The following is a 25,534-nucleotide window of genomic DNA, read 5'->3' on the forward strand; positions in this document are numbered from 1 at the left end:
CAATTCCCTGGCCCTGACTGCCTCACTTTCACCATGGATGTTCAGTCCCTAAACACTTTTATCCCCCATCAAGAAGGCCTCAAAGCTTTCCACTTGTTTCTTGAAAAAAGAATCAACCAGTTTCCCTCCACCACCACCCTCTTTCATCTGGCAGAACTGGTCCTCACCCTCAACAATTTTTCCTTCGGCTCCTCCCACTTTCTCCAGACTCAAGAAGAAGCCACGGGCCTAGCTATACCTGCCTCTTCATTGGTTATGTAGAACAGTGCATGTTCCAAGTCTTTTCCGGTAATGCTCCCCCAGCTCTTCCTCTGCTATATTGATGACTGCATTGGTACTGCTTCATGCACCTGTGTTGAGCTTATTAATTTAATCAATTTTGCCTTTAACTTCCACCCTGCCTTAATTTCACCTGGTCTATTTCTGACACCTCCCTCACTTTTCTCAATCTCTTTGTCTCCATCTCTGGAGACAAACTGTCAACAGACGTCTTGTATAAACCTACTGATTCTCACAGTTATCTTGACTGTACCTCTTCCCACCCTGTCTCCTGTAAAGATGCTATTCCCTTTTCTCAGTTCCTTTATCTCTGCATCTTTTCTCATGATGTGGCTTTCCTTTCTAGGACATCAGAGATGTCCTCCTCCTTCAAAGAATTGGGTTTCCGTTTCACCACTGTAGATATTGCCCTCACCCGCATCTCTTCCATTTCTCGAATATCCGCGCTTACCCCATCTTTCCGCTGCCTTAACAGAGATAGAGTTTGTCTTGTCCTTACCTACCTCCCCATGAGCCTGTGCTTCGAACACATGATCCTCCACAATTTCCACCATCTCCAAAAGGATCCTTCCACAAAACATAGCTTTATCCCCCCACCCCAAGTTTTCCACAAGGATCGCTTCCTCTGTGATTCTGTTGCCCATTCGTCCCTCCCCACTAATCTCCTTCCCGGTACTTATCCCTTCAAACAGCCAAAGCGCTACACTTGCCCACTCACCTCCTCCATCACCTCCACTCAGGGCTCCTAACAGTCATTCCAGGTGAGGCAACATTTCACCTTTGAATCTGCTGGGGTTGTCTATTGTGTCCGGTGCTCTCGATGCGGTCTCCTCTACATTGTTGGAATCAGTTGTAAATTGGGTGACCGCTTCGTCAAGCACCTCCTGCTCCATCCATCAAAAGCAGAACTTCCTGGTGGCCAAACATTTTAATTCTGACATGTTGATCGATGGCCTCCTCTTGTGCCAAGATAAGGCCACCCTCAGGGTGGAGGAGCAACATCTTATATTCAGCCTGCGTAGGGTCCAACCCGATGGCATGAACGTCAATTTCTTCTTCCAGTAAATAATTTTTCCTTCCCCCCTCCCCTCTTCTTCTATTCCCTATTCTGGCCTCTTTACCTCTTCTCACTCACCTATCACCTCCCCTTGGATCTCCTCCTCCTTCCCTTTCTCCAGTGGTCCACTCTCTGCTTCTATCAGATTCTTTACTCTCCAGTCCTTTACCTTTCCCACTCACACTCACCAGTCTTCACCTTCCAGCTCACCTCCTTCCCCTCTTCCCACCTTTTTTATTCTGGCATCTTCCTTCTTCCTTTCCAGTCCTGAGGAAGGGTCTCGGTTGAATTGTTGACTGTTTATTCATTTCCATAGATACAGCCTGACTTGCTGAGTTCCTCCAACATTTTGAGCTTGTTGGTCTGGATTTCCAGTATTAGCAAACTTTCTTGTGTTTATGTTAGTTATTAGACAGCTATTTGTTGTTTACTGATCCCATTTGGCACTTGGGATTCCTCGAAGTGCCAAGACCTCAAGTTATTAAATTACTTGGTGGCTACCAGATGTATTGTAAGGTAAAATTAATTTTGAGATGTATAATTTGATCTCCATTTGCCATTATGTAGGTTATTTTGCAATACTGAATAATTTTAATAGGTAGACAATGTATTTTTGTGGACTTGGAGAATAATAAAACAATGTAAATTTATAGGTTGCAACTCAGTTTCTGTCTCTCTGTATTATAGTATTAATGTTTAATGCATTACATTTAAAAAGAAACAGAAGCTTTGTTCTATTATAAACTGGTTAGTCTTCTCGATTTTGCAGTGTACATGCGATTGCAAATTCCTCACTCAGTTTACACTGCACAAGGTTCCACCCTATTGTCATTTAGTGTTCATGAAGTTGCCAGGTAGTAATTAACTGCCAAACTACTTAAGTTGGAATCCTGCAGCTGGAATTAAATATATTTATACATCATTTTCATCAGTTTTATGAATAACATGCAAAATAAATTTGTTACTGTGGTTGATTAGATTTTTTTTGGACTTGGAGTTCAAAATTGCACCATCTTGGATCGCAAGACCCTGCAGCGGATAGTGAGGTCAGCTGAGAAGATCATCAGGGTCTCTCTTCCCGCCATTACGGACATTTACATTACACGCTGCATCCGCAAAGCAAATAGCATTATGAAGGACCCCATGCACCCCTCATACAAACGCTTCTCCCTCCTGCCGTCTGGGAAAAGGCACCAAAGCATTTGGGTTCTCACGACCAGACTATATAACAATTTCTTCCTTCAAGCTATCAGACTCCTCAATACCCAGAGCCTGGACTGACACCTTACTGCCCTGTTGTCTTTATTTATTTATTTATTTATTTATTATAATGCCTGCACAGTATTGTGCACTTTATGCAGACCTGGGTAGGTCTGTAGTCTAGTGTAGTTTTTTTTCCTGTGTTGTTTTTTACGTAGTTCAGTCTAGTTTTTGTACTATGTCATGTAACACCATGGTCCTGAAAAAAAACGTTGTCTCATTTTTACTATGTACTGTACCAGCAGTTATGGTCGAAATGACAATAAAAAGTGACTTGACTTGAATATACCCAGTTCATAAAACAAAAATGGTACTTTTTTGTTGAAAATCCAATTATCTGGATTAATATAATTTTGTGAATACTTCCTCAGAATCAGAACCAGAATCAGGTTTATTATCACAGGCATGTGCCGTGAAATTTGTTAAATTAGCAGCAGCAGTTCAATAATAATTTAAAAAAAACAGGAAAAAATAAATTAAATCTTATTCAGTATACTTTATATAGTGTATGTATATTGAATAGATTAAAAATCGTGCAAAAAACAGAAATACTATATATTAAAAGAAAGTGAGGTAGTGTCCAAGGGTTCAATGTTCATTCAGGAATTGGATGGCAGAAGGGGAGAAGCTGTTCCTGAATTGCTGAGTGCGTGCCTTCAGGTTTCTGTACCTCCTACCTGATGGTAACAGTGAAAAAAGGGTATGCCCTGGGTATTGGAGGTCCTTAATAATGGATGCTGCCTTTCTGAGACAGCGCTCCTTGAAGATGTCCTGGTACTTTGTGGGCTAGTACCCAAGATGGAGCTGAGGTAAATTTTCAACCCTCTGCAGCTTCTTTCGGTCCTGTGCAGTAGCCCCCCACCCCATATCAGATAGTGATGCAGCCTCTCCACGGTACATCTGTAGAAGTTTTTGAGTGTATTTGTTGACATACCAAATCTCTTCAAACTCCTAATGAAGTATAGCCTCTGTCTTGCCTTCTTTATAACTGCATCAGTATGTTAGGACCAGGTTACATCCTCCGAGATCTTGACACTCAGGAACTTGAAACTGCTCACTCTCTCCACTTCTGATCCCTCTTTGAGGATTGGTATGTGTTCCTTATTCTTACGCTTCCTGAAGTCCACAATGAGCTCTTTCATCTTACTGTCTGCTATGAAATTTGTCTTCTCATTTTCCTACAGTTTTTGTTGATTTTCTTAACATATTTCTTTTGTGGTAAAAAATCTCCTAAGAATTACACTTAAAGTTTTCTTGATCTCACTGGTCTGACAAATGATAGCTCTTACTTTCTCAAGAGATACTTTGTGAATCCAAACCTCATAGTCTGTCCTCATTAAATTCCCTGATCTTTTATGATTTCAATTGCAGACCCAAAAGCATCTGATCTGCCCTGCTCAAGAGTTTAGGATGCCAATTACTATTAGCTTCCCAGAATTACTACAAGCTACTGCTGCTGAATTCTACCATATTTCAGTCTTTTTCTCACTGCTGAATTAGGGCGGGCATGTAGACTTCTCTTTCAAGGAGGGGAAAATTATCTGAGTTTCCTGAGGCCCATATGAGCAGGTTCAGGAACAGTTATTACCTCTTAACCATCAGGCTGCTGAACCAAAATGGATAACTTCACTCACCCCAACACTCAACTGATTCTGCAACCTACGGACTCACTTTCAAGGATCGTACAACTCATTTTCTCAATATTATGTATATACGTATCTATCCATCTGTCTGTACGTCTTTGTGTGTAGTTTTCCATTGATTCTACTGTATGTACTTTTCCATGTAGTTTGATGGTAAATTTACTTGAAATTTAAATTAGTTTTTGAGCACTATTACACCAAAATGCTGTTGCACTTGAAAGTTTTGATTTTTTATGCGATTTTCATTAACTCATTGGGGTGACACTGTTGTTTTAATGGCAATAAAATGGTGAAGAACAATCTTTTGGCCACTAGATCCCATAATAAGTTGTTTATATGTTATGCATCTTTACAAAATAATCCTAGTTTAAATTGTCCCTTGTATCAATGGGTTCTTTATAATATGAGGAGAGAATCAGCTTAATGCTTTAAAATTCCTCAAAGCATATGCTTATATCTACCAAACAAGGCAGCATTTTTATTTAAAGTACAGTTTGTATTTTGTTTATTTGCTATAATGTAATAGTACTTTGGACAGTTTTAAACCTCATCTACAAAACAACTAAAGCTTACATGTGTTGGTCTGGTTGCTGATTCCACTTATTTCTTTTCAGAATGTGAACATTTGATTCGACATATGCTTGTGCTAGACCCAAGCAAACGCTTGTCTGTGGAACAAATCTGCAAACATAAATGGATGAAAATAGGGGAACCAGATCCAGAGTTTGACCGGGTGAGCATAATTTAGTGCCTACCTACTATTCTGTAGAAGGAAGCCCAATCAGCCCAGCAGGTCCTTATTAGGTTTGAGCAAAGCAATCCCATCAGTCCTATTTTCCCCCTCTTTCCCTGCAACTTGTTCTTTTGCACATACCCAACAAGTCCCTTTTAATTCTTCTGCCACTTATGTACACTAGAGGGTAATTTCTAGTAAGCATTTCACTTGCCCAAGAGTCAACTAGAGCATCCAGTGGAAATGCAGAGTTGCACAGAGAATATGCAAACTCCACAAGGACTTTGTCCTTCAGTCTCTTCTCTCCCATGCTAAAAGCCAGCACTTAAAAAAACCCCTCTATTTTTGAAAAGGAAACCTGTCACAGATTATTTCTTGATCTGACAGTAGTGTACTATCTGGTAAAATGTACTATTACAAGAAAGTTTGACAAATAGTTTGATTTCTTGTCCTTAAAGTGAAACATCACATTGTTGTGGCTCATCACAATAATGTCTCAGTCAAGGTAGAATCACTTCTTTACATATGAAGGTGAAATTGCAATTTTGGACTTTTTTATTTTAATCACACCTCTGTTTAAAAAAAACTTTTCCAAATCTGGAAATATAATAAAAGTTCAAAGCCTTGTGACAAAATCAGTGGAGGTGGGTATGGATCCCATGTGTTTCAGCAATGGATTCTGTTCTACTGCCAGTGCCTCAGTAATTTTTTTTTCACTAAATAGTTTCAGGTTTTACTTGAAAGGCTTATTGATTTAGTTGAATTAACCATGATGTTCCAACCACTACAGCTGATGTCAGAATCCATAAACCTAGAACGGAAAAACTGCTATTTAAGGTCCCTGTTCACTAATGGTGGGTGAGGAAAGCAAGTAGGCTTTACTTGAATGATTTGTTGTTTAATTCGTGTTATGGGTTGTAAAGATGAGGACTTTTTTCACATCCAGGTCATCAGGGTTGAATAATGAGTGCCAATGTTGTCAGTGATGGAAATAGAAACACTTTGGTATTGTATTTTGTCTCTAAAAATGTTCTTGAGTGAAACTAAGGCTGATGCTTCAGTGTAGATCAGAAGTTGTTGGAGACGCTGTCATCAAATAAGGTCAGAGATTGGAGTACAAGAGGTCTCTCTTATTGCCCTGCCGGACATTCATCTTTCATTCAATCTTACCAAAATCAAAACAACTAGAAAAATGTTTGTACTTCTGTGGTACTTATTACAGCTTCAGGACACTCCTGGGTGCATCATAGCCAGTTACTTGAAATTAGATCACTGTTACATGGCAACCATTTTACATATGGGAAAGTACAGCAGACAAATAAATTAGAGGTTTTTAGTAGTGGTTGAAGGATAAATATTGACAAAGGGGCAATGAGCATCCCTTCTTCAAAAGGACCGTCTGGTGTCTTGTGTTCTGATTTTAAAGATGACAATGCCAATGTAATGCACTGCACGAATGACAGTGTAAAATGCATAGATTTCTAAATCAGAAATAAGAATGATCCCTCTTACCATGCGATGCTGTGAACATTTGCTTATATTGCTAAATTAATGTATTTTGAAGTAGTTAATTGACTGTTATGGGCCTTGGGAAGTCCTGAAGAGATGTCGAGCGCCTGAAGAGATGTAAAGCGCTATAAAAAATCTCAAATTGAAATCTAGTGAAATTGAGTGATTGTGTCATTTTACATCTGGATGATTCGAATTTCAGACTTCATTTGCAAATGACTGATGTTAAGTAACTATTAATTTTATGCATCCTGAACACATAAAAGTTCCATTTTTAAAAATAATGCAAAATGCTGTAAAGTTGAAGGCAAAATGTTTTAATTATATTATTGCTTTTCATAGTTAATAACAGAATCCAAGCAGGTCAAAGTAGAGATTAAAACAGAGCCTCTGAATGAACAGGTGCTCATGTACATGGCAGAATTGGGTCTGGAAAGAGAACGCACACTACAGGTACTTTGAGTCTCCTATTGTGTTTTGTACTGTCCAAAGTGTGTGCAGTTATTCAATTTTTAACATGAATTCTTCTCTTTGATCATGTTTGTTGTGTGCTATTTAATTTATCTTGTCGTCAGTGATATTTTGATTGAGTTGCCAACCAGTTTGCAAGTAATCAATTACCATTGGTAGGTATCATGGTCAAAACAAAGCCTTGTTTTAAACCCTTCTAAACCCCAACGTGGAACTAGACAAGGTTGTCCTTTGAGCCCTCTGCTTTTTGATTTGGCATTAGAACCCTTAGCAATTGCTTTTCGAGAGTCTAAAGAGATTACTGATATTTTAGGGAGAGGTACTATTCATAAATTGTCGCTCTATGCTGATGACTTATTGCTTTTTATATCTAATGTTACAACCTCTTTACCATTTGTGTTCTGTCTACTGACTAATTTTAGTCAGTTCTCAGGATATAAATTAAATTTACGTAAGAGTGAACTGTTTCCTTTAAACAATTTAATACCAACTGATATTAACCTCCCTTTTAAAATTTTAAGAAAACAATTTGCATATTTAAGAGTAACAGTTACTAAGAATTATAAAGATTTATTTAAGGAAATTTTTTTAACTTTAATGAATTATGTTAAGAAACACTTTCTAATTGGTTGCCTCTTTATCACTGATCGACTGAATTAATTCTATTAAAATGAATATCTTACCTAAATTTATATACTTTTTTCAAGCTGTGCCTGTTTTTATTCCTAAATTTTTTTTGACTTTTTGGATTTAATTCTTTCTTCCTACATATGGAAGAATAAAAAACCTCGAATAAATAAAGCTCACCTTCAAAAAACCAAACAGAATGGAGGCTTTGCCTTACCCTATTTTAGGTAATATTATTGGGCAGTTAATATACAAAATATTATGTTCTAGATATACTACATTAACTGTGAGAATTGCCCAATATGGGTTTCTTTGGAAGTCAACTCTTATGAAATTTTCCATTATTTCTTTACTTGGATCCTCGCTTCCTTTATCTTTAAATAAACTAACTGACAATGTGGTGGTCAAATATACTTTGAGGATTTGGTTACAGTTTAGAAAACACTTTGGTTTATTAAGATTCTCCCTCTGGAGTCCCATCTTTTCTAATTTTTTTTAAACCATCTTTAATTGACCTATCTTTTAAAGGATGGGATAGATTGGGTATTAAATGATTTCAGGATTTGTTTGATGCAGGGAATCTCTCCTCTTTTGTGCAACTTCCAACAAAATTTAACCTTTCCAATACTCACTTTTTTCGATACTTACAGATTAGAGATTTTTTAAGGTCCCAACTACATACATTTCCTACAAGTCCAGATAAGAATATAATAGATACAATTTTTAATCTGAAACCCTTTGACAGCAGTTCAATATCTTACATTTGCGGTCTGCTGTTGGGACTGGAAAAGGCCTCTTTAGATAAAATTGAAGGAGGGTGGGAAAATGATTTACAGATTTTCATATCTGAAGAGAGCTGGAAGAGTATTTTAAAATTGATTAATTCTTCATCATTATGTGCTTGTCATTTTTCATTACAATTCAAAGTGGTACATAGAGTTCATATGTCTAAAGACAAGCTCTCTCGTTTCTATGCAGATATTTCCCCCTACTGTGATAGATGTACTAATGGAGTGGCTGCACTAATTTATATGATTTGGACATGTCTGAACCTTGAAAATTTTTGAAAAGATGTATTTCAAACTTTTTTGTACTTTTCAATGTTAGTTTTAAGCCCAATCCCTTGACTGTCATGTTTGGTATTGTTGAGGGTAGTATTACAAAACTGAAGCCATCTAATTTGCGGGTATTGGCCTTTATCTTATGGCCAGGAGGGCGATCTTGCTCAAATGGAAGGAGGCTGCCCCACCCACTCATGTTCAATGGCTATCTGAAATTATGTTGTGCCTTGATCTAGAGAAGATTCATTGTTCAATTTCTGATTCTAAACATGATTTTCTAATGTTATGGGGACCCTTTCTGAGTTATTTTCATAATCTTTGAACTGTTATTAAAGTATGGATCTGAGCCTTTATTAATATAATATTAAGGTATTTTTTCCTCTTTTTTTTCACTAACCAGCTCATTTTGGTAGTGGGGATAGATTTTTTTTAATAAAATACAATTATTTCATTCCATTTCATAATTCAATCATTTTTTCTACATGATTGATTTGGAATATGGGATACTGTGATCATATTACTTTGATTTAAATGTAATGTGATTTGTATTACTTGTATCCTTATGAATTTTGTATTTGTATTTATGCAATTTATATAATATTAATAAAAATATTGAAAGAGAAAACATATCCTTGTTAATGCTGCATACGGAAGAGTAAATTGATAATGTTTTTCAATCAGTTTTTATGCAGGTCAGTTTAACACTGGCTTTACTTTTATTTCTAGTCATTGAAGACAGATGCCTATGATCAATTTAATGCAATTTACAGTCTGCTGTGTGACAAGTTAAAGCGGCATAAGACATTGCGTATCTCTGCACCGCCAAGCGTTCCTCGCTCTATGCCCTTTCAGTCGCCTGCAAATGTCCAGGTAAAGTGCAGTGAACTCCATAGATTTGTGACAAATTTTGATAAATGTTGCATGATCATCTTTGAACAAGTTAATATGAAATTCCTTACAGGACGTGTAGTGAAGATTAACTAGAATGGTTCAAAGCATGGCTGGTTTACTTAACACTGTCATAAAGACAATCAAATATTCTACTTTTATAACTCTGTGTGGCAATAAGTTCCAAAGGTTCATCACCCACTGAGGAATAGTTTTTTTATGGCAATCCCTTGTTTTTAAAACAGTAACCTTTAATTATCAATCCCCTTTTTTAAAAAAAAAAATTCTCCCTGCTTCCACCCTGTCAAGATCTTCAGGACTTAATTGTTTCAATTAAAGGGTCTTAATTCTTCTTAGACAACATGCCAAAATGTATGTGTGTTATGGAAAGTATCTCTTAATCAAAGAGTACTTTATTGTCTGTAAAATTAATGCCTGCCACCTCTGCTTCATAGGCTGATGAGACTGGAAGCACTCTACTGAGATTTCCCCCTGACGGCAACCATGTTCTTCTTTTCCTGGTATTCTTCAGCCTATGATTCATGACCCTTATGCTCCAAGGTTGCATGTTACTCTTACTCCGGTGCAGGCAGCTGTCTTGGATTGCTGGTTTGTGCAGAACATGACACATAACAATGAAGTTTCTGAATCAGCTAGGCAAATACTGAATCTCACCCTTAGGAATTCGCGAGTGAGAATGTCTCTATCTCCTACCCTAAGGCTACGTCCACACTACGCTGGATAAATCCGTAACCGAAGCTTTTTATCTTCGTTTTTACCTTCTGTCCACACTAAAACAGCGTTTTCGTCCCCCGAAACCGGAACTTTTCAGAAATGCTTTCCAGGGTGGGTACTTTTGAGAACGCTGCTCAGGCAGATCAGTGTAGATGGGGTAACCGGAGACTTCTGAAAGCACTGTCAGACGGCAGCGCACCATTTCATTGTTTTCTTGAACGCAACCTAACAATTTCAGAACAGACGGCAATGAGACTGAAGCCAGAAGAGTTAGAAATGTACTCACCAAATACTTTGGTGTAACTTACTGAAGTTACTGAAGAAATAAGTAACTTACTGAAGAAATAAGTATACTGTACTCACTTTGTCCTGTTTTCTGTCCTTGCTTGTATGAAGGTGGTTTACCTATTTATGCAAGTACTTCTCTGACAATAGATGTGTAACAGCCTAATGTAACATTGTATGGAAATACAAGATAATACTGATGCAGACATGTTTTACACATTCAACAAGGTGCTTTGTTAATGGAACAGAGTTGGTCAGTTTTTCAATGTTTGTCGTCAGCCGGGTCATACTGTCTGTGAACTCCCTGTTGGTTGCCTCCATACGCTTCAGTATTTGTTTTTATTTACTTTTAAATCTTCCTGCGCGAGAGCCAACAGCTGCCCGTCGTTAAAGTTTTTGTAGTCTGTAACTGAACAAACACGCACCATCTTTCACAGCGAGATTCAACACCAAGCATGTCGCTTGTTTTCGGTGGATGTTTTCCTGCACATGCAGGAGGAGATTCGACGAAATCTCCGTTTCAATGTGGATAGAGATATTTTTAGAAACACATAGTGTGGACGCCTATCGTTTTTACGTGAAGCCGACGTCTTCAAAATTATCCAGTCTAGTGTGGATGTAGCTTAAGGTTTCCTACTCACCCAATCTGACTATCATTTCCATAACAATAGCTCTCGTACTAGGTTACTGCCAGAGAAACCCCAAATGAAGCACCTATTGAAAGTGTATAACTGCTGGAGAAAGCACACACCGTTAGTCAGTGTACACAATGGATTTCTGAAGTTATTTTCATAGCTTGCAACGAGTTCTGAAAAACTCCAGTTTCAGGGGACAAAAACGCTGTTTTAGTGTGGACGGAGGGTAAAAACGAAGAGAAAAAGCTTCGGTTACAGATTTATCCGGTGTTGTGTGGATGTAGCTACAAGTTGTCAGACTGTTCAACTATTGTAACTGTATAGCTACATTTGTAGGCTGCACTCAAGATCCAATCAATATGAGTAAGAGCATTGTGCAAGTTGTGACATAGTTTGCTGTTGGGACAGGGGTACAGGAATACATATGTTGCACCAGCATGAAAAGAATGCAGAGTGTTGGGTCCAGTTACATGATGGGTGTTACTTCACCAGTAACTGATAACTAGAATGACATAACCTGGGTTAAAATGACTTGAGGCACTATTTATGCATAACGATTGGATGCAAATTGATTGACTTTCTAGATGAGTTTTGTTTGAAAATGGTTGCATTGGAAATGGCTGTGTACATTTGCTAGAATGTATTTTTTGGAGTTTAGGAGTTAATAGAAATTTTGTAGTTACGGAAAATGTTCAGAAAACTCTTGGGACCATTCACAATAATTGCTACTTAGCACATCAAAAGTTTCCATCTGCAGACAAAATCAGATATTTCAACCAATTTTCTATGTTTAATGAAGTTTGAAAAGTTGATTTAAGGCTGATCTACCCACTTATCTCACTTGAAATTAGTAGTTCCACTGAGTCTACGTGCAAAGAGAGGGTGGTGTGAAATTCTAAGATCATACATTTTTGTGGAAGTATTTGAATGCATTCTCAAAGATAAAACTGACATGATGTTTAAAAAAATTAGGTGAGCACTGTGTATCGTAGATTTGTATCACTTACTCAGTTTCTTAACCCATATAATAGATTTTAAAGTAGTTAAAGATTTGTGTTCCTATCACACATTAATTATTTTTGAGTAAATTTTTAAAAATCTTACAACTTTGAGAAAGTGTTGAATTCATTTTTTTTACTTTGACTGGTGAACTATTCTGGAGAGCATTTTTAGCTTTGAAAATTTATTCAATCCATGTTTCCCCGCTACCCGAAAGTAGAGTGTTCCTATGAAATCTTTCATAAGCTGAAATGGTGTAAAGCGAAGAAGCATTAACTTATATGGCACATAAAACCTAAAATAACAGTAATATATAGTAAAAGCAGGAATGATATGATAAATACACAGCCTATATAAAGTAGAAATAATGTATGTACAGTGTAGTTTCACTTACCAGAATTGGGAAGACAGCAAGCACACTGGAAGGTTCACGTGTTTTTCTATCATACAGTTCTTTGTAAGCACTCAAAACATCCTGCAAACCTGCCCTAAACCTACGTGCCCTTTTAAAATTAAAGTCATACTTTTCTGCAATCATTGCAGCACTGTCAATTGTGGCAAAAATCTCACACAGTTCAAAGCTATGGCGGCTTGATGCTGAGAGCAAAACAAACTCTGAACGCTATTTTTGCTTTTTGCCATTTTCGCTGCTCGGGGTGCACCCTTCCTCTATAACGGCTTGCTGCAAAAACAAACGCTGAACGCTGTTTTCGTTTTTTGCCACTCTCGTTGCTCGGGGTGCGCGCCACCTCTATAACGGCTGGCTGCAAAACAAACGCTGAACGCTATTTTCACTTTTTGCCACTCTCGCTGATCGCGGCACACGCTGCCTCTATAACGGCTGGCTGCAAAACTAACGCTGAACACTATTTTTGCTTTTCGCCACTCTTGCTGCTCAGGGTGCGCGCTGCCTCTATAATGGCTCGCTGCAAAACAAATGCTGAACGCTATTTTGCTTCTCACCACTCTTGTTGCTCGGGGTGCGCGCTGCCTTTATAAATGGCTGTCTGCAAAACAAACGCTGAACGCTATTTTCCCTTTTCGCCACTCTCACTGCTCGGGGTGTGCACTGCCTCAATAACGGCTTGCTGCATAACAAACGCTGAACGCTATTTTCCCTTTTCGCCACTCTCACTGCTCGGGGTGTGCACTGCCTCAATAACGGCTTGCTGCATAACAAACGCTGAACGCTATTTTCCCTTTTCGCCACTCTCACTGCTCGGGGTGTGCACTGCCTCAATAACGGCTTGCTGCATAACAAACGCTGAACGCTATTTTCCCTTTTCGCCACTCTCACTGCTCGGGGTGTGCACTGCCTCAATAACGGCTGGCTGCATAACAAACGCTGAACTCTATTTTTGCTTTTTGCCACTCTCGCTAATCGCGGCGCACGCTGCCTCTATAATGGCTGGCTGCAAAACAAATGCTGAACGCTGTTTTCACTTCTTGCCTTTTTTTGTAAAAGCAAATTCCTCTTCGGATTTCTTTTGGTTAGCGAAAATAGGTACTAATGTAGGTCTTTCGTAAAAGCAAAGTGGTGTAAAGCGAACTTTTGTAAAACGGGTGATACCTATACTCTTGCACACATGCACTCACTGGCCATTTTATTAGCCAAGGCTATTGGGGAGAGTTTAAACTAGAATTGCTGGGGGGTGGGAACCAAACTGAAGAGACAGAGGAAAGGGACTGTTGCCTCACAAATAGAAAAAGCTTGGAGACAGTGTGAGAGGGAGGATAGGCAGGTAATAAAGAAGGGATGCACTCAGACCGATGGTTTGAGATGTGTCTATTCTAATGCAAGAAGCATCATGAACAAAGCGGATGAGCTTAGAGTGTGGATCAGTACTTGGAGCTATGATGTTGTGGCCATTACAGAGACTTGGATGGCCCAGGGGCAGGAATGGTTACTTCGAGTGCCAGGCTTTAAATGTTTCAAAAAGGACAGGGAGGGGTACAAAAGAGGTGGGGTGTGGCACTATTGATCAGAGATAGTGTCACGATTGCCGAAAAGAAGGAAGTCATGGAGGGATTGTCTACTGAGTTTCTGTGGGTGGAAGTTAGAAATAGGAAGAGGTCAATAACTCTACTGGGTGTTTTTTTATAGACCACCCAATGGTAACAGGAACATCGAGAAGCAGATAGGGAGACAGATTCTGGAAAGGTGTAATAATGACAAGGTTGTTGTGGTGAGAGATTTTAATTTCTCAAATATTGATTGGCATGTCCCTAGAGCGAGGGGTTTAGATGGGGTGGAGTTTGTTAGGAGTGTTTAGGAAGGTTTCTTGACACAATATGTAGATAAGCCTAAAGAGGAGAGGCTGTACTTGATCTGGTATTGGGAAATGAACCTGGTCAGGTGTCAGATCTGTAAGTGGGAGAGCATTTTGGAGATAGTGATCACAATTCTATTTCCTTTACCACAGCATTGGAAAAGGGTAGGAACAGACAAGTTAGGGAAATGTTTAATTGGAATAAGGGGAAATATGGTGCTATCAGGCAGGAACTTGGAAACATAAATTGGGAACAGGTGTTCTCAGGGAAATGTACGGCAGAAATGTGGCAAATGTTTAGGGAATATTTGCATGGCATTCTGCATAGGTATGTTCCAATGAGACAGGGAAAGGATGGTAGGGTACAGGAACTGTGGTGTACAAAGGCTGTTGAAAATCCAGTCAAGAAGAAAAGAAAAGCTTACAAACGATTCAAAATAACTAGGTAATGATGGAGATCTAGAAGATTATAAAGCTAGTTGGAAGGAGTTTAAGAATGAAATTAGGAGAACCAGAAGCGGCCTTGGCGGGCATGATTAAGGAAAACCCCAAGGCATTCTACAAGTACGTAAAGAGCAAGAGGATAAAACGTGACAGTGGAAATGTGTTTGGAACCAGAGGAGATAGCAGAGATACTTAATACTTTGCTTCAGTATTCACTACGGAAAAGGATCTTGGCGATTGTAGGGATGACTTACAGTGGATTGAAAAGCTTGAGCATATGGACATTAAGAAAGAGGATGTGTTGGAGCTTTTGGAAAACATCAAGGTGGATAAGTCTCTGGGACTGGATGAGATGTACTCCAGGCTATTGTGGGAGGCGAGGGAAGAGATTGCTGAGCCTCTTGGCAATGATTTTTACATCATCAATGGGGACGGAAGAGGTTCTGGAGGATTGAAGGGTTGCAGATGTTGTTTCCTTATTGAAGAAAGGGAGTAGAGATAGCCCAGGAAATTATAGACCAGTGAGTCTTACTTCAATGGTTGGTAAGTTGATGGAAAAGTTTATGAGAGGCAGGATTTATTAACATTTAGAGATGCATAATATGATTAGTAATAGTCAGCTTGGCTTTGTCAAGGGCAGGTCGTGCCTTACGAGCCTGATTGAACTTTTTGAGGATGTGACTAAACACATTGAAAGTAGAGCAGTAGATGCAGTGTCTATGGATTTCAGCAAGACATTTGATAAGGTACCCCATGCAATGCTTATTGAAAAAAGTAAAGAGGCATGGGATCCAAGGGGACCTTGCTTTGTGGATCCAGAATTGGCTTGCTCACAGAATGGCTCAGAGAAACTGTAGACGCGTCATATTCTGCATGGAGGTTGGTGACCAGTGGTATGCCTCAGGGATCTGTTCTAGGACTCCTTCTCTTGGTGATTTTTATAAATGACCTGGATGAGGAAGTGGAGGGATGGGTTAGTAAGTTTGCTGATGACACAATTGTTGGGGGTGTTGTGGATAGTGTGGAGGGCTGTCAGAGGTTACAGTGGGACATCGATAGGATGCAAAACTGGGCTGAGGTTGCAGATGGAGTTCAACCCAAGTAAGTGTGAGGTGGTTCATTTTGGTAGCTCGAATATGATGGCAGACTACAGTATTAATGTTAAGACTCTTGACAGTGTGGAGGATCAGAGGGATCTTGGGGTCCGAGTCCATAGGACACTCAAAGCTGCTGTGCAGGTTGTTTCTGTGCTTAAGGAGGCATACGGTACATTGGTTTTCATCAACCGTGGGATTGAGTCAAGAGCTGAGAGGTAATGTTGCAGCTATATAGGACCCTGGTCAGACCCCATTTGGAGTACTGTGCTTAATTCTGGTCACCTCACTACAGGAAGGATGTGGAAACTATAGAAAGGGTACAGAGGAGATTTACAAGGATGTTGCCTGGATTGGGGAGCATGTCTTATGAGAATAGGTTGAGTGAACTGGGCCTTTTCTCCTTGGAGCGATGGAGGATGAGAGGTGACCCTGACAGAGGTGTATAAGATCATGAGGGGCATTGATCGTGTGGATAATCAGAGGCTTTTTCCCAGGGCTGAAATGGCTAACATGAGAGGGCACAGTTTGAAGGTGCTTGGAAGTAGGTACAGAGGAGATGTCAGGAGTAAGATTTTTACTAGAGTGGTGAGTGCGTGGAATGGGCTGCAGACAATGGTGGTGGAGGCAGATATGATAGGGTCTTTTTTAAGGGACTCCTGGAAAGGTACCTGGAGCATAGAAAAATAGAGGGCTGTGGGTAACCCTGGGTAATTTCTAAAGTAACTACATGTTCGGCACAGCATTGTGGGTTGAAGGGCCTATATTGTGCTGTAGGTTTTCTATGATTCTATACTTGAACTTTCATATAAATTCAGACTCTCCTCTGGGTTAATAGTCAGTCCTCTGGTTGCTAGTCTAACAATGTAATGATTGTGCCCCGTTAGTTATTTCAGCACCTTCAGTTTCTCTGGTATTTGAAACCAAATATTGGTATGTAAGGATAAAAGCGGCTAGTTCCCTCACAGGCGTTTGTGATCATTGGTGGATTTCTTCCTGTTACGCCATTCAGCCCATTGAGTCCATTATGCCATTCCATCATGGCTGATGTATTATCCTTCTCAACCCCATTCTCGTGCCTTCTCCCTGTAACCTTGGACATACTTACTAATCAAGAACTTTAAATATACCCAAACTGCTCACAATACCCCAAATGCGGTCTGACCAATGCCTTATAAAGTCTCAACATTACATCCTCCCTTTTATATTCTCTCAAAATGAAGGCTAACACTGCTTTTTCCTTCATTACTACCAACTCAACCTTCAAGTTAACATTTAAGGAAACTTGTACTGGGACTCCCAAGTCCCTTTGCACCTCTGATTTTTGAATTCACTCCCTGTTTGAATCCAACCAATTGACTTAAGGTGTTTTATTATTTCATATTGCTGAGATGTAATTCCTATATTAGTGTTTTTTATGATGCAAAGTCATTGTACAGCCATCAATGTGCAAAAAGTCAATATTGAAAACAAAAATTTGAGCAAGATTCAGCAGGTAAGGCACTCATCTGTTGAAAGAGGAACAGAGTTGAGATTTCAGGTCAGTGACCTCACAGAATCAGAGTTGATGAAAGGTCATCATCATGAGACATTAACTCTGGCTTTCTCTTTTCAGATACTGCCTGACCACTCTTGCTGAGTCTTTCCTGTATTTGCTGTGTCTATTTAAAGTTTACAGCATCTGCAATTTCCTTTTGCTTTTTGAAACAGTTTTCTAAAATAAAGAGAGGTACAGCTCAACCATGACATCTGAGGTGCTTTTGTGCTGTTTGATTAAAGTAATATTTGGTTGTGTGGCTTAATTTTGTGTCATTAAAAGAATAAGTGTACTGTCACATGTCAGACATAAATAATATCTGATAGTTTCATATGCCAGATATAAAGTTTTGGTGTGGTTCATTTCTTTTATAATGAAGGACCTTGACAAAACAATTAATTTTTCTGTCCGTGAAACATATTATTTACAAAATAGCAGATGGCCGTAGACTTAACTATCAATATGTCTGGGAATGTTGTGTCATAAGAGCATAGCAACTTTGGGGGAAAAAGGCATTTGAATCATCAGAAGCTCAGCAAATTAGTACTTTAACCATTTAAAAAGTTTTTATTATGTTTAAATTTAAGCCTTTAAATTAGAATTTCCATTTGGTTCTATCATTATTGCTTTCTTTCTCACTGTAAAATGACGTACGACTGTACCTTATCTGTTCCATCAATACCTTAGGCATTTCAGCATGTAAAGCTTTGATCTATCTTTATGATTTATCTTTATATTCTACCCTTTTTTAAAGTTAGGTATTGTTTTATTTTTTGGCATGGTACCATTAATTAAACCAGCTTATCTGTGGTCTTGCATGTACATTATGAACTTTAAGTTAAGCAGACGTACATTCTTTTTTATTGGTTTTACCTTAAACATTTTAAATTATATTTTAGGTTAATGAATGAGGTAAGTTTGAATAAATATAATTCTGAATATCTGCTGTACAAGTACTCATGTAATTTATTCCTGTGAGAAGTTTCTATTTTCTTACTCTTAATGCTTGGATATTGTTGCAGGACAAATGTGTAGCCCTTTTAATGCAACTTCTGTGTGATATTAGGTTATTTCGAGTATAATTATGTGAGGAATCACATACAGCAATTCCACACATAATTTTCTTTTCAAGACTGTTTCTACTTTGCAAATTTTGTACTATTTTGAATTGGAATTGACCTTATTGCTTACATCCTTCATATACATGAGTAAAAATTTTTATGTTACGTCTCTGTCTAAATGTTCAATGTGCAATTTGTAGTAATTTATAATAAACGTTATGTACAATAGGATAGTCAGTATAGCATGGAAATACAGTTGTGTCAGCATGAGTTAAGCAGTCTGATGGCCTGGTGGAAGAAGCTGTCCCAGAGCCCGTTGGTCCTGGCTTTTATGCTGCGGTACCGTTTCCCGGATGGTAGCAGCTGAAACAGTTTGTGGTTGGGTTGACTCGGGTCCCCAGTGATCCTAATGGGCCCTTTTAACACACTTGTCTTTGCAAATATCTGGATTAGTGGGAAGTTACATCTATTAATGCTCCGGGCTGTCTGCACCACTCTCTCTGCAAAGTCCTGCATTTGAAGGAAGTACAGTTCCCATACCAGGCAGTGATGCAGCCAGCCAGGATGCTCTCAATTGTGCCCTTGTAGAAAGTTCGTAGGATTTGGGGGGCCATACCAAAATCCTTCAACTGTCTGAGGTGAAAGAGGTGCTGTTGTGCCTTTTTCACCACACATCTGATATGTAATCTTGTGAGATCCTCGGTGATGTTTATGCCGAGGAAATTAAAGCTGTTCATTCTCTCGACCCCAGATCCATTGATGTCAATAGGGGTTAGCCTGTCTCCATTCCCTCTGTCGTCCACAACCAGCTCCTTTGGTTTTGCGACATCGAGGGAGAGGTTGTTTTCTTGGCACCACTGTGTCAGGGTGATGACTTCTTCTCTGTAGGCTGCTTCGTTATTATTTGAGATTAGGCCAATCAGTGTAGTGTCATCAGCAAATTTAATTAGCAGATTAAACACAAAGTACACTGCAGATGCTGTGGTCAAATCAACACGTACAAACAAGTTGGATGAACTCAGCAGGTCGGGCAGCATCCGTGGAAACGAACAGTCAACGTTTCGGGCCGAGACCCGTCGTCAGGACTGAAGAAGGAGGGGGAGGGTGGAAGGTGCCAGGTGAAAAACCAATCAGAGGAAAGGTCAAGGGGTGGGGGAGGGGAAGCAGGGAGGGGATTGGCAGGAAAGGTGAAGAAGGAATGTAAGGGGAAAGCACTATGGGTAGTAGAAGAAGGCAGAATCATGAGAGAGGTGATAGGCAGCTGGAAGAGGAGGCAGAGTGAAAGTGGGGTGGGGGAAGGGAGAGGGAGGGAATTACCGGAAGTTGGATAATTCGATGTTCATACCAAGGGGCTGGAGACTACCCAGATGGTATATGAGGTGTTGCTCCTCCAACCTGAGTTTGGCCTCATCATGACAGTAGAGGAGGCCATGTATGGACATTTCCGAATGGGAATGTGAAGCAGAGTTGAAATGGGTGGCAACTGGGAGATCCTGTCTGTTGTGGCGGATGGAGAGGAGGTGCTCAATGAAGCGGTCCCCCAATCTGCATCGGGTCTCACCAATGTAGAGGAGTCCGCACCAGATGCAATAGATGATCCCAGCAGACTCACAAGTGAAGTGTTGCCTCACTTGGAAGGACTGTTTGGGGCCCTGAATGGTGGTAAGAGAGGAGGTGTAGGGACAAGTGTAGCACTTAAGCTTGCAGAGATAAGTACCAGATGGGAGATCTGTGGGGAGGGACATGTGGATCAAGCAGTTGCGGAGGGAAACAGTCCTTCCAGGTGAGGCAACACTTCACTTGTGCCCCAAACCTTCTTTATAGGGCCCCTGCCCCCTCCTTCTTCAGTCCTGACAAAGGGTCTCGGCCCGAAACATTGACTGTTTGTTTCAACGGATGCTGCCCGACCTGCTGAGTTCATCCAGCTTGTTTGTACGTGTTAATTAGCAGATTAGTGCTGTGGGTGGTGACACAGTCATGAGTATACAGAGAGTAAAGGAGGGGGTTTAGGACACAGCCCTGAGGGGCACCTGTGTTGAGGGTCAGAGGGGCACAGGTGAGGGAGCATACCAAGTATTTTACCTTGACTGAGTTATATATACTTACTGTTTGTCAGCATTGTTCTTTTTTAAAAGAGTATTTGTTTTCTTTCACTGAGTCTTTTTTAAACTTTATCAATCATACTCTTCCTTTGTGCCATTTAAAGTCATAAGTCCTTGCCTTTTTTATGGACTGCATTGCTACCTTGTTCATCATTGTCCAGTTGTTATCTGTCCATTGTACCTTAAAGGTAGTGTTTTCATGGGTAGCTGAACTGAAGTCTTTAGATATGAAATAGTTTTACTTTCATGTAGAGGTTTACAGTGTGAAGGAACTGACTTCTTCTTTTCTGTTTTTCCTATGGTCAATCAACCAGACTGAGCAGACAGGTAACGCATTAAGTCTGAATGTGCCACAGGTACAGCTCATCAATCCGGAGAACCAGATAGTGCAGGTCAGTCATGACTGTTTTCATCATTGGATGTTTTATGATAAATACTTACTGCTCTGCTATTGAGTCATTGAACATTTACTTCCAGTGCTACCCATACTTGCATAATATTGAAAAATCTTAGAATTAATTGAGTTATCTTGATGAAATACATGTTTCTTTCTTTCATGTGTATAAAGAATAAGAAAAATTCACAAAGCTTCACTGTTATGAATAAACAGGTTTATTGGTCATGGATTACCTTATTTGAAATGTCTTTATATTTGTTACACAGCAATTACATGTGTTAGGTTTCTTTTATTGATCGTCAGTAGAATCAACCAGTGACCAAAATTTTAGATTTTGACAAAAAAAGTAAAACTGACATATGAACATCACACCTCTTGTCATGAAATTATTGGAATATTCCCAAAATCTTGACCAGACCAGTCTCATGAATGCCTTTGTGACAGGAAGGGTTCAGAGGCTGAATGTTCTGTAGTGAATGACTCACTTGATTTCTCAAAACATTTTCTTTATTTACGAGCTACACAAAGGGAATGTGACAGAATAATCATTAATTTTCAGAATGAGTGCTGTTCTAACACTCAATAATTTCAGCACCATCCAGAACAATACATCTGCTTAATTGATCCTTTATCCATCTACTTGTATGTTAAATCCTTCCAGTAAGAATGTACTATTACAACAGTATTTACCATGTACTAAATTCCCTTTCCAGCTCAACACAACTTTTATGGCATCTTTCTCCCATAGTCAAGACTTGGGAAAATCATCCCTGGCAACTTATCCTCCTGTGCCCCACCCTATCTGACTTGGAAATGTATTGGAATTACCTAATTACTGGATCAAGGTTCTGAATTAAATACCTAACAGCAATGTGGGAGTAACTTTGCCATATGGACTGCAGTGGTTTAAGGCAGGTGACCGCCACTCTGTCATGGGCAGAAAATGTGGCAGAAATGCTGTTCTTGGCTGGATACCATCAGCCTTTGATGAAATTTAGAAATCTTCTTCATCCCTTTTTAGCTTTCTCTTTATGTACCAAGAATTTTACATTTTTATGTCTGACATATCTCAAGTAGATTCATTAGTTTCTTGGTGCCATGACCTTTTTAATGCGAAAATGTTTTGATTTTATAATAGGTGATGATCAGTTATATTATATTATAATGGGAATATTTGGTTTTCATTCATACCTTACTCACTGCAAAGACATTTTCTACCCAAGCATGTTATTAACTATTTAAGAAATGGAGTGCAGAGTTTTGAAAATGGATAATACCTGAACATCATTTCAGTGTAGTTGATAAGGCATATTATAAATTTTTTTAAATGTTAACTTAATATAGTTTTAGGTTGGGTGTGGGTTTACAAACAAATTAATCAAAATCTTCTAAATTATTATTATTTCTTATAATTCTAATTCCAATTAAATTACCATTGCCGTGGTATTTTCCAAGTTAGTCATTGCAAGAAGCTACATTCTTACGATTTTGTCTAATTATTTAATTTACTTGTTTAATTGTTTAATTGTATTACTTTTAATTAGAATAGAATTTTGAGAGGATCTCTGAAGCATTATTAACTCCTATTAACAAAATTTATAGATTCAGAGATTCTTTACTAAGATTGAGATTTTATTCCATCAAATCTAAATTTGATTTAGAATTGAAATATCAGATTCAACTTGATTGTGATGAAGGAGAATAATGCCAGTGGAGTTTGTTATGATTGCCACTTATCACATGTAATGTTACATTACCTCCTTAGACTGATGGCAACATGAATCTTGATAGCGATGAAGGTGAAGAGCCATCACCAGAAGCGTTGGCACGATATCTCTCCATGAGAAGACATACTGTTGGAGTTGCTGACCCTAGGTTGGTACTAACATTTTAGTAATTTTGTCTACAGAACCAGTACGTATAAAAAATAAAATTGGATGGCTGCACTTTTAAATTTAATCCACACTGAATGTATTCATTCCAAAGTAAAGACTGACTGACTCTTTTTTTGGGGGGGAAATGTGATAAGATTCAAAAGTACATATTATCGAGAGGGAAGGTGATTTCATTCCTCATTTATTGTTTTCGGATATAGCAAATGTGAGAGCCTTATGCAATATGCATCTTAAATTTACTTTTAGACTTGATGTTTTAGGAGATGTATGTTCAACAATACAAATGAAACTTCTGTGCAGATATAGAAATTGTACAGCAACTGAGGTTGAGAGAGCAAGAAGAAAGGGAAAAGGAATTTGTATAGAATGGGAATTGCACTTGACTGGAAAATTAGGTAAATGAGGTTGTCTTTCCTTGGATATGAATTAGCTTCAGTGCATAAACAGGTATACATAAATTTGATATACTTGGAATTTCTCAGGATCTGGAGAGTTCGAACAATGGGGATAGAATACACAATTTGAAAACTACTTTTTGAACTTCTGTTATGTTATTTTATAAATTAAGAGTTAAACAGTTTTGCTAGAAAACTTGCAGCTTTCATGTTTTAAAAGATGGTGTTACAGTGCCCCCAGTGGTATAGTGGATAAAGCAGAACTTGGTGCAGCACAAAATGTGTATGGAAAGATTCCAGTTATAATCAGATCAGTGTGCTCTGCCAGAATGTGAAGACCTAGTGCTATGAAGGTGGAAAATTGCATACGTTTCCTAAGATTAACTGTAATCAAAAGATTCTTTGAAGCAAATTTTTTTTTATCGATAGGCAATACAAGGACATGATAAAACCCAGTGTGATTCCACAGACCCGTCCTTCTCCTCAAATCATAGTAGAAAAACAAGTTACAGATGCTCACTCTTTGCCACCGATGTCTAGATTGTTTGATGAGGCTACCACTATTGTGCAAGCTCAATATAATTTAAATTCCCAGCTTTGGAAGAACGTGGTTTACTGTATAAAGAAATTAAATAATAAAGCTAATTATAATTAATAAAATTCTGGTTGTTTAATAATGCAGAACTGAAGTTCCAGAAGATCTGCAGAAATGCCACCTGCCTGGTTTTCCACGTACCGTGCCTCAGGCTCCTTTCCTGCAAGTTGTTCCAAATGTTAATTTAATACAGAACATGCTTCCCACGCAGAATTTACAGCCAGCCACACAATTGGAGTACAAGGTATGATGCCTCTACTTAAAATTTATTAGTAAGTAATAGACGAGGTTTAACTGAAATACTCCTACAGTCCCTGAGCCAAATATCAGTCATGTCCCCACATTGGAAGCTCCAACCATTTGTCACTGTTGACTCTAGACATTCTGTAACCAGAAATCTCAGTCACAAGATTTCAAATGGTTCTATTTACTATCAGAGAATGTATACAGTATACTACCTGAAATATTTGGTCTTACAGATATCCATAAAATAAACCAGAAGAACCCCAATAGAATGAACAACAGAAAAACAGTAGAACCCCAAAGCCCCCTCATCCGTGCAAGCAGCAGCAAAGCATCAACCTCCCCTATCCCCCCCACCACCCACCAAGCAATAGCAAAGCACCCAAAGTGAGACCATGATCTGTAGTCAGCAAAAACTATTGTTTACCCAACAGTTTGTCATGCCACAGGCTCTCTCACTAACAAGGGGCAGAGATATGTCACTGTGAAAGGGCAGACTAACAGTCGCTGCTATGGTGTTAGAGTCTGCCGCATCACTTTTTATTCTGAGATTCTCTGACTCGAGAATCAGCAGCAAACTCTCCCCACCATCAAAAGTGAGAGAGTAAGAGAGAGTGTGAGCTCTCAACTACAGAGACCTCCATCTGCACATCCGCCGCAGCAAAATCCTGATGCTCCTTCTCCCACAATGCCTCAGTTGGCACCACCAGCCTGGAATTGGCCATCCAGAGGGCCACACCCCAAAAGTGCCATCTTTCAAGCCACGCCTGGAGAACGTTGGAAAACGGCTGGCTGGCAGACTCCAGGAGCGGGAACTCATCTGCCATGAAAAAAAGGAGTTTAGAGTGCCATTTCAGATCAGGGACCTCGATAGAACCCCATCCACCTTGAAGGAGGGTGGGGGGAGAGACATTAAAGAGAGGAATTTAAGCTGTTTCCGTAGACAAAGTTGAAGAGGCAGCCACTTGACGACATCTTAACTCCATGCAAATTATTAATTTAATTAATGGAAATCTCTCATCATGTGAACAGATCCAGGAGTCAACATAGACATTATGAGGAGCTTAGAAATACAACAAGTATGTGCAGGGTTTTCAGGTATAAATTACACAACTTAAAATATCAGTTTCATAACTGATTTAATAAATGAAAGTCATTGAATTGTGGAATTTGGATCAGTAATTTGTGAATATGTGTAAATGAGAGGAATAAATGTGATTTTTTCATGTTGGGATTGAAATGACTTCCACCCAAGTTTTGAAGGTTCTGAGGTGACTAGTGAGACCAGTGTGGGAACCTCAGACTCCAAGGGTGAAGAA

The 25,534-nt window shown here is 39.1% G+C and overlaps 1 protein-coding gene across 2 annotated transcripts in view; it reads left to right on the top strand.

The window, feature by feature from the left end:
- sik3 (SIK family kinase 3) overlaps positions 1–25,534 on the top strand; it is a 361,914-nt gene that overhangs the window by 279,335 nt on the left and 57,045 nt on the right. For both annotated transcript variants that reach the window (XM_059956807.1, XM_059956806.1), the window contains exons 7-12: positions 4,854–4,972; positions 6,824–6,934; positions 9,367–9,510; positions 21,005–21,082; positions 22,853–22,962; positions 24,060–24,216. In XM_059956807.1, the coding sequence (XP_059812790.1) occupies positions 4,854–4,972; positions 6,824–6,934; positions 9,367–9,510; positions 21,005–21,082; positions 22,853–22,962; positions 24,060–24,216 (719 nt within the window). The remainder of the gene's footprint in view (positions 1–4,853; positions 4,973–6,823; positions 6,935–9,366; positions 9,511–21,004; positions 21,083–22,852; positions 22,963–24,059; positions 24,217–25,534) is intronic.

The sequence above is a fragment of the Hypanus sabinus genome, chromosome X2, assembly GCF_030144855.1.
Source record: "Hypanus sabinus isolate sHypSab1 chromosome X2, sHypSab1.hap1, whole genome shotgun sequence".
Classification (NCBI taxonomy): domain Eukaryota; kingdom Metazoa; phylum Chordata; class Chondrichthyes; order Myliobatiformes; family Dasyatidae; genus Hypanus; species Hypanus sabinus.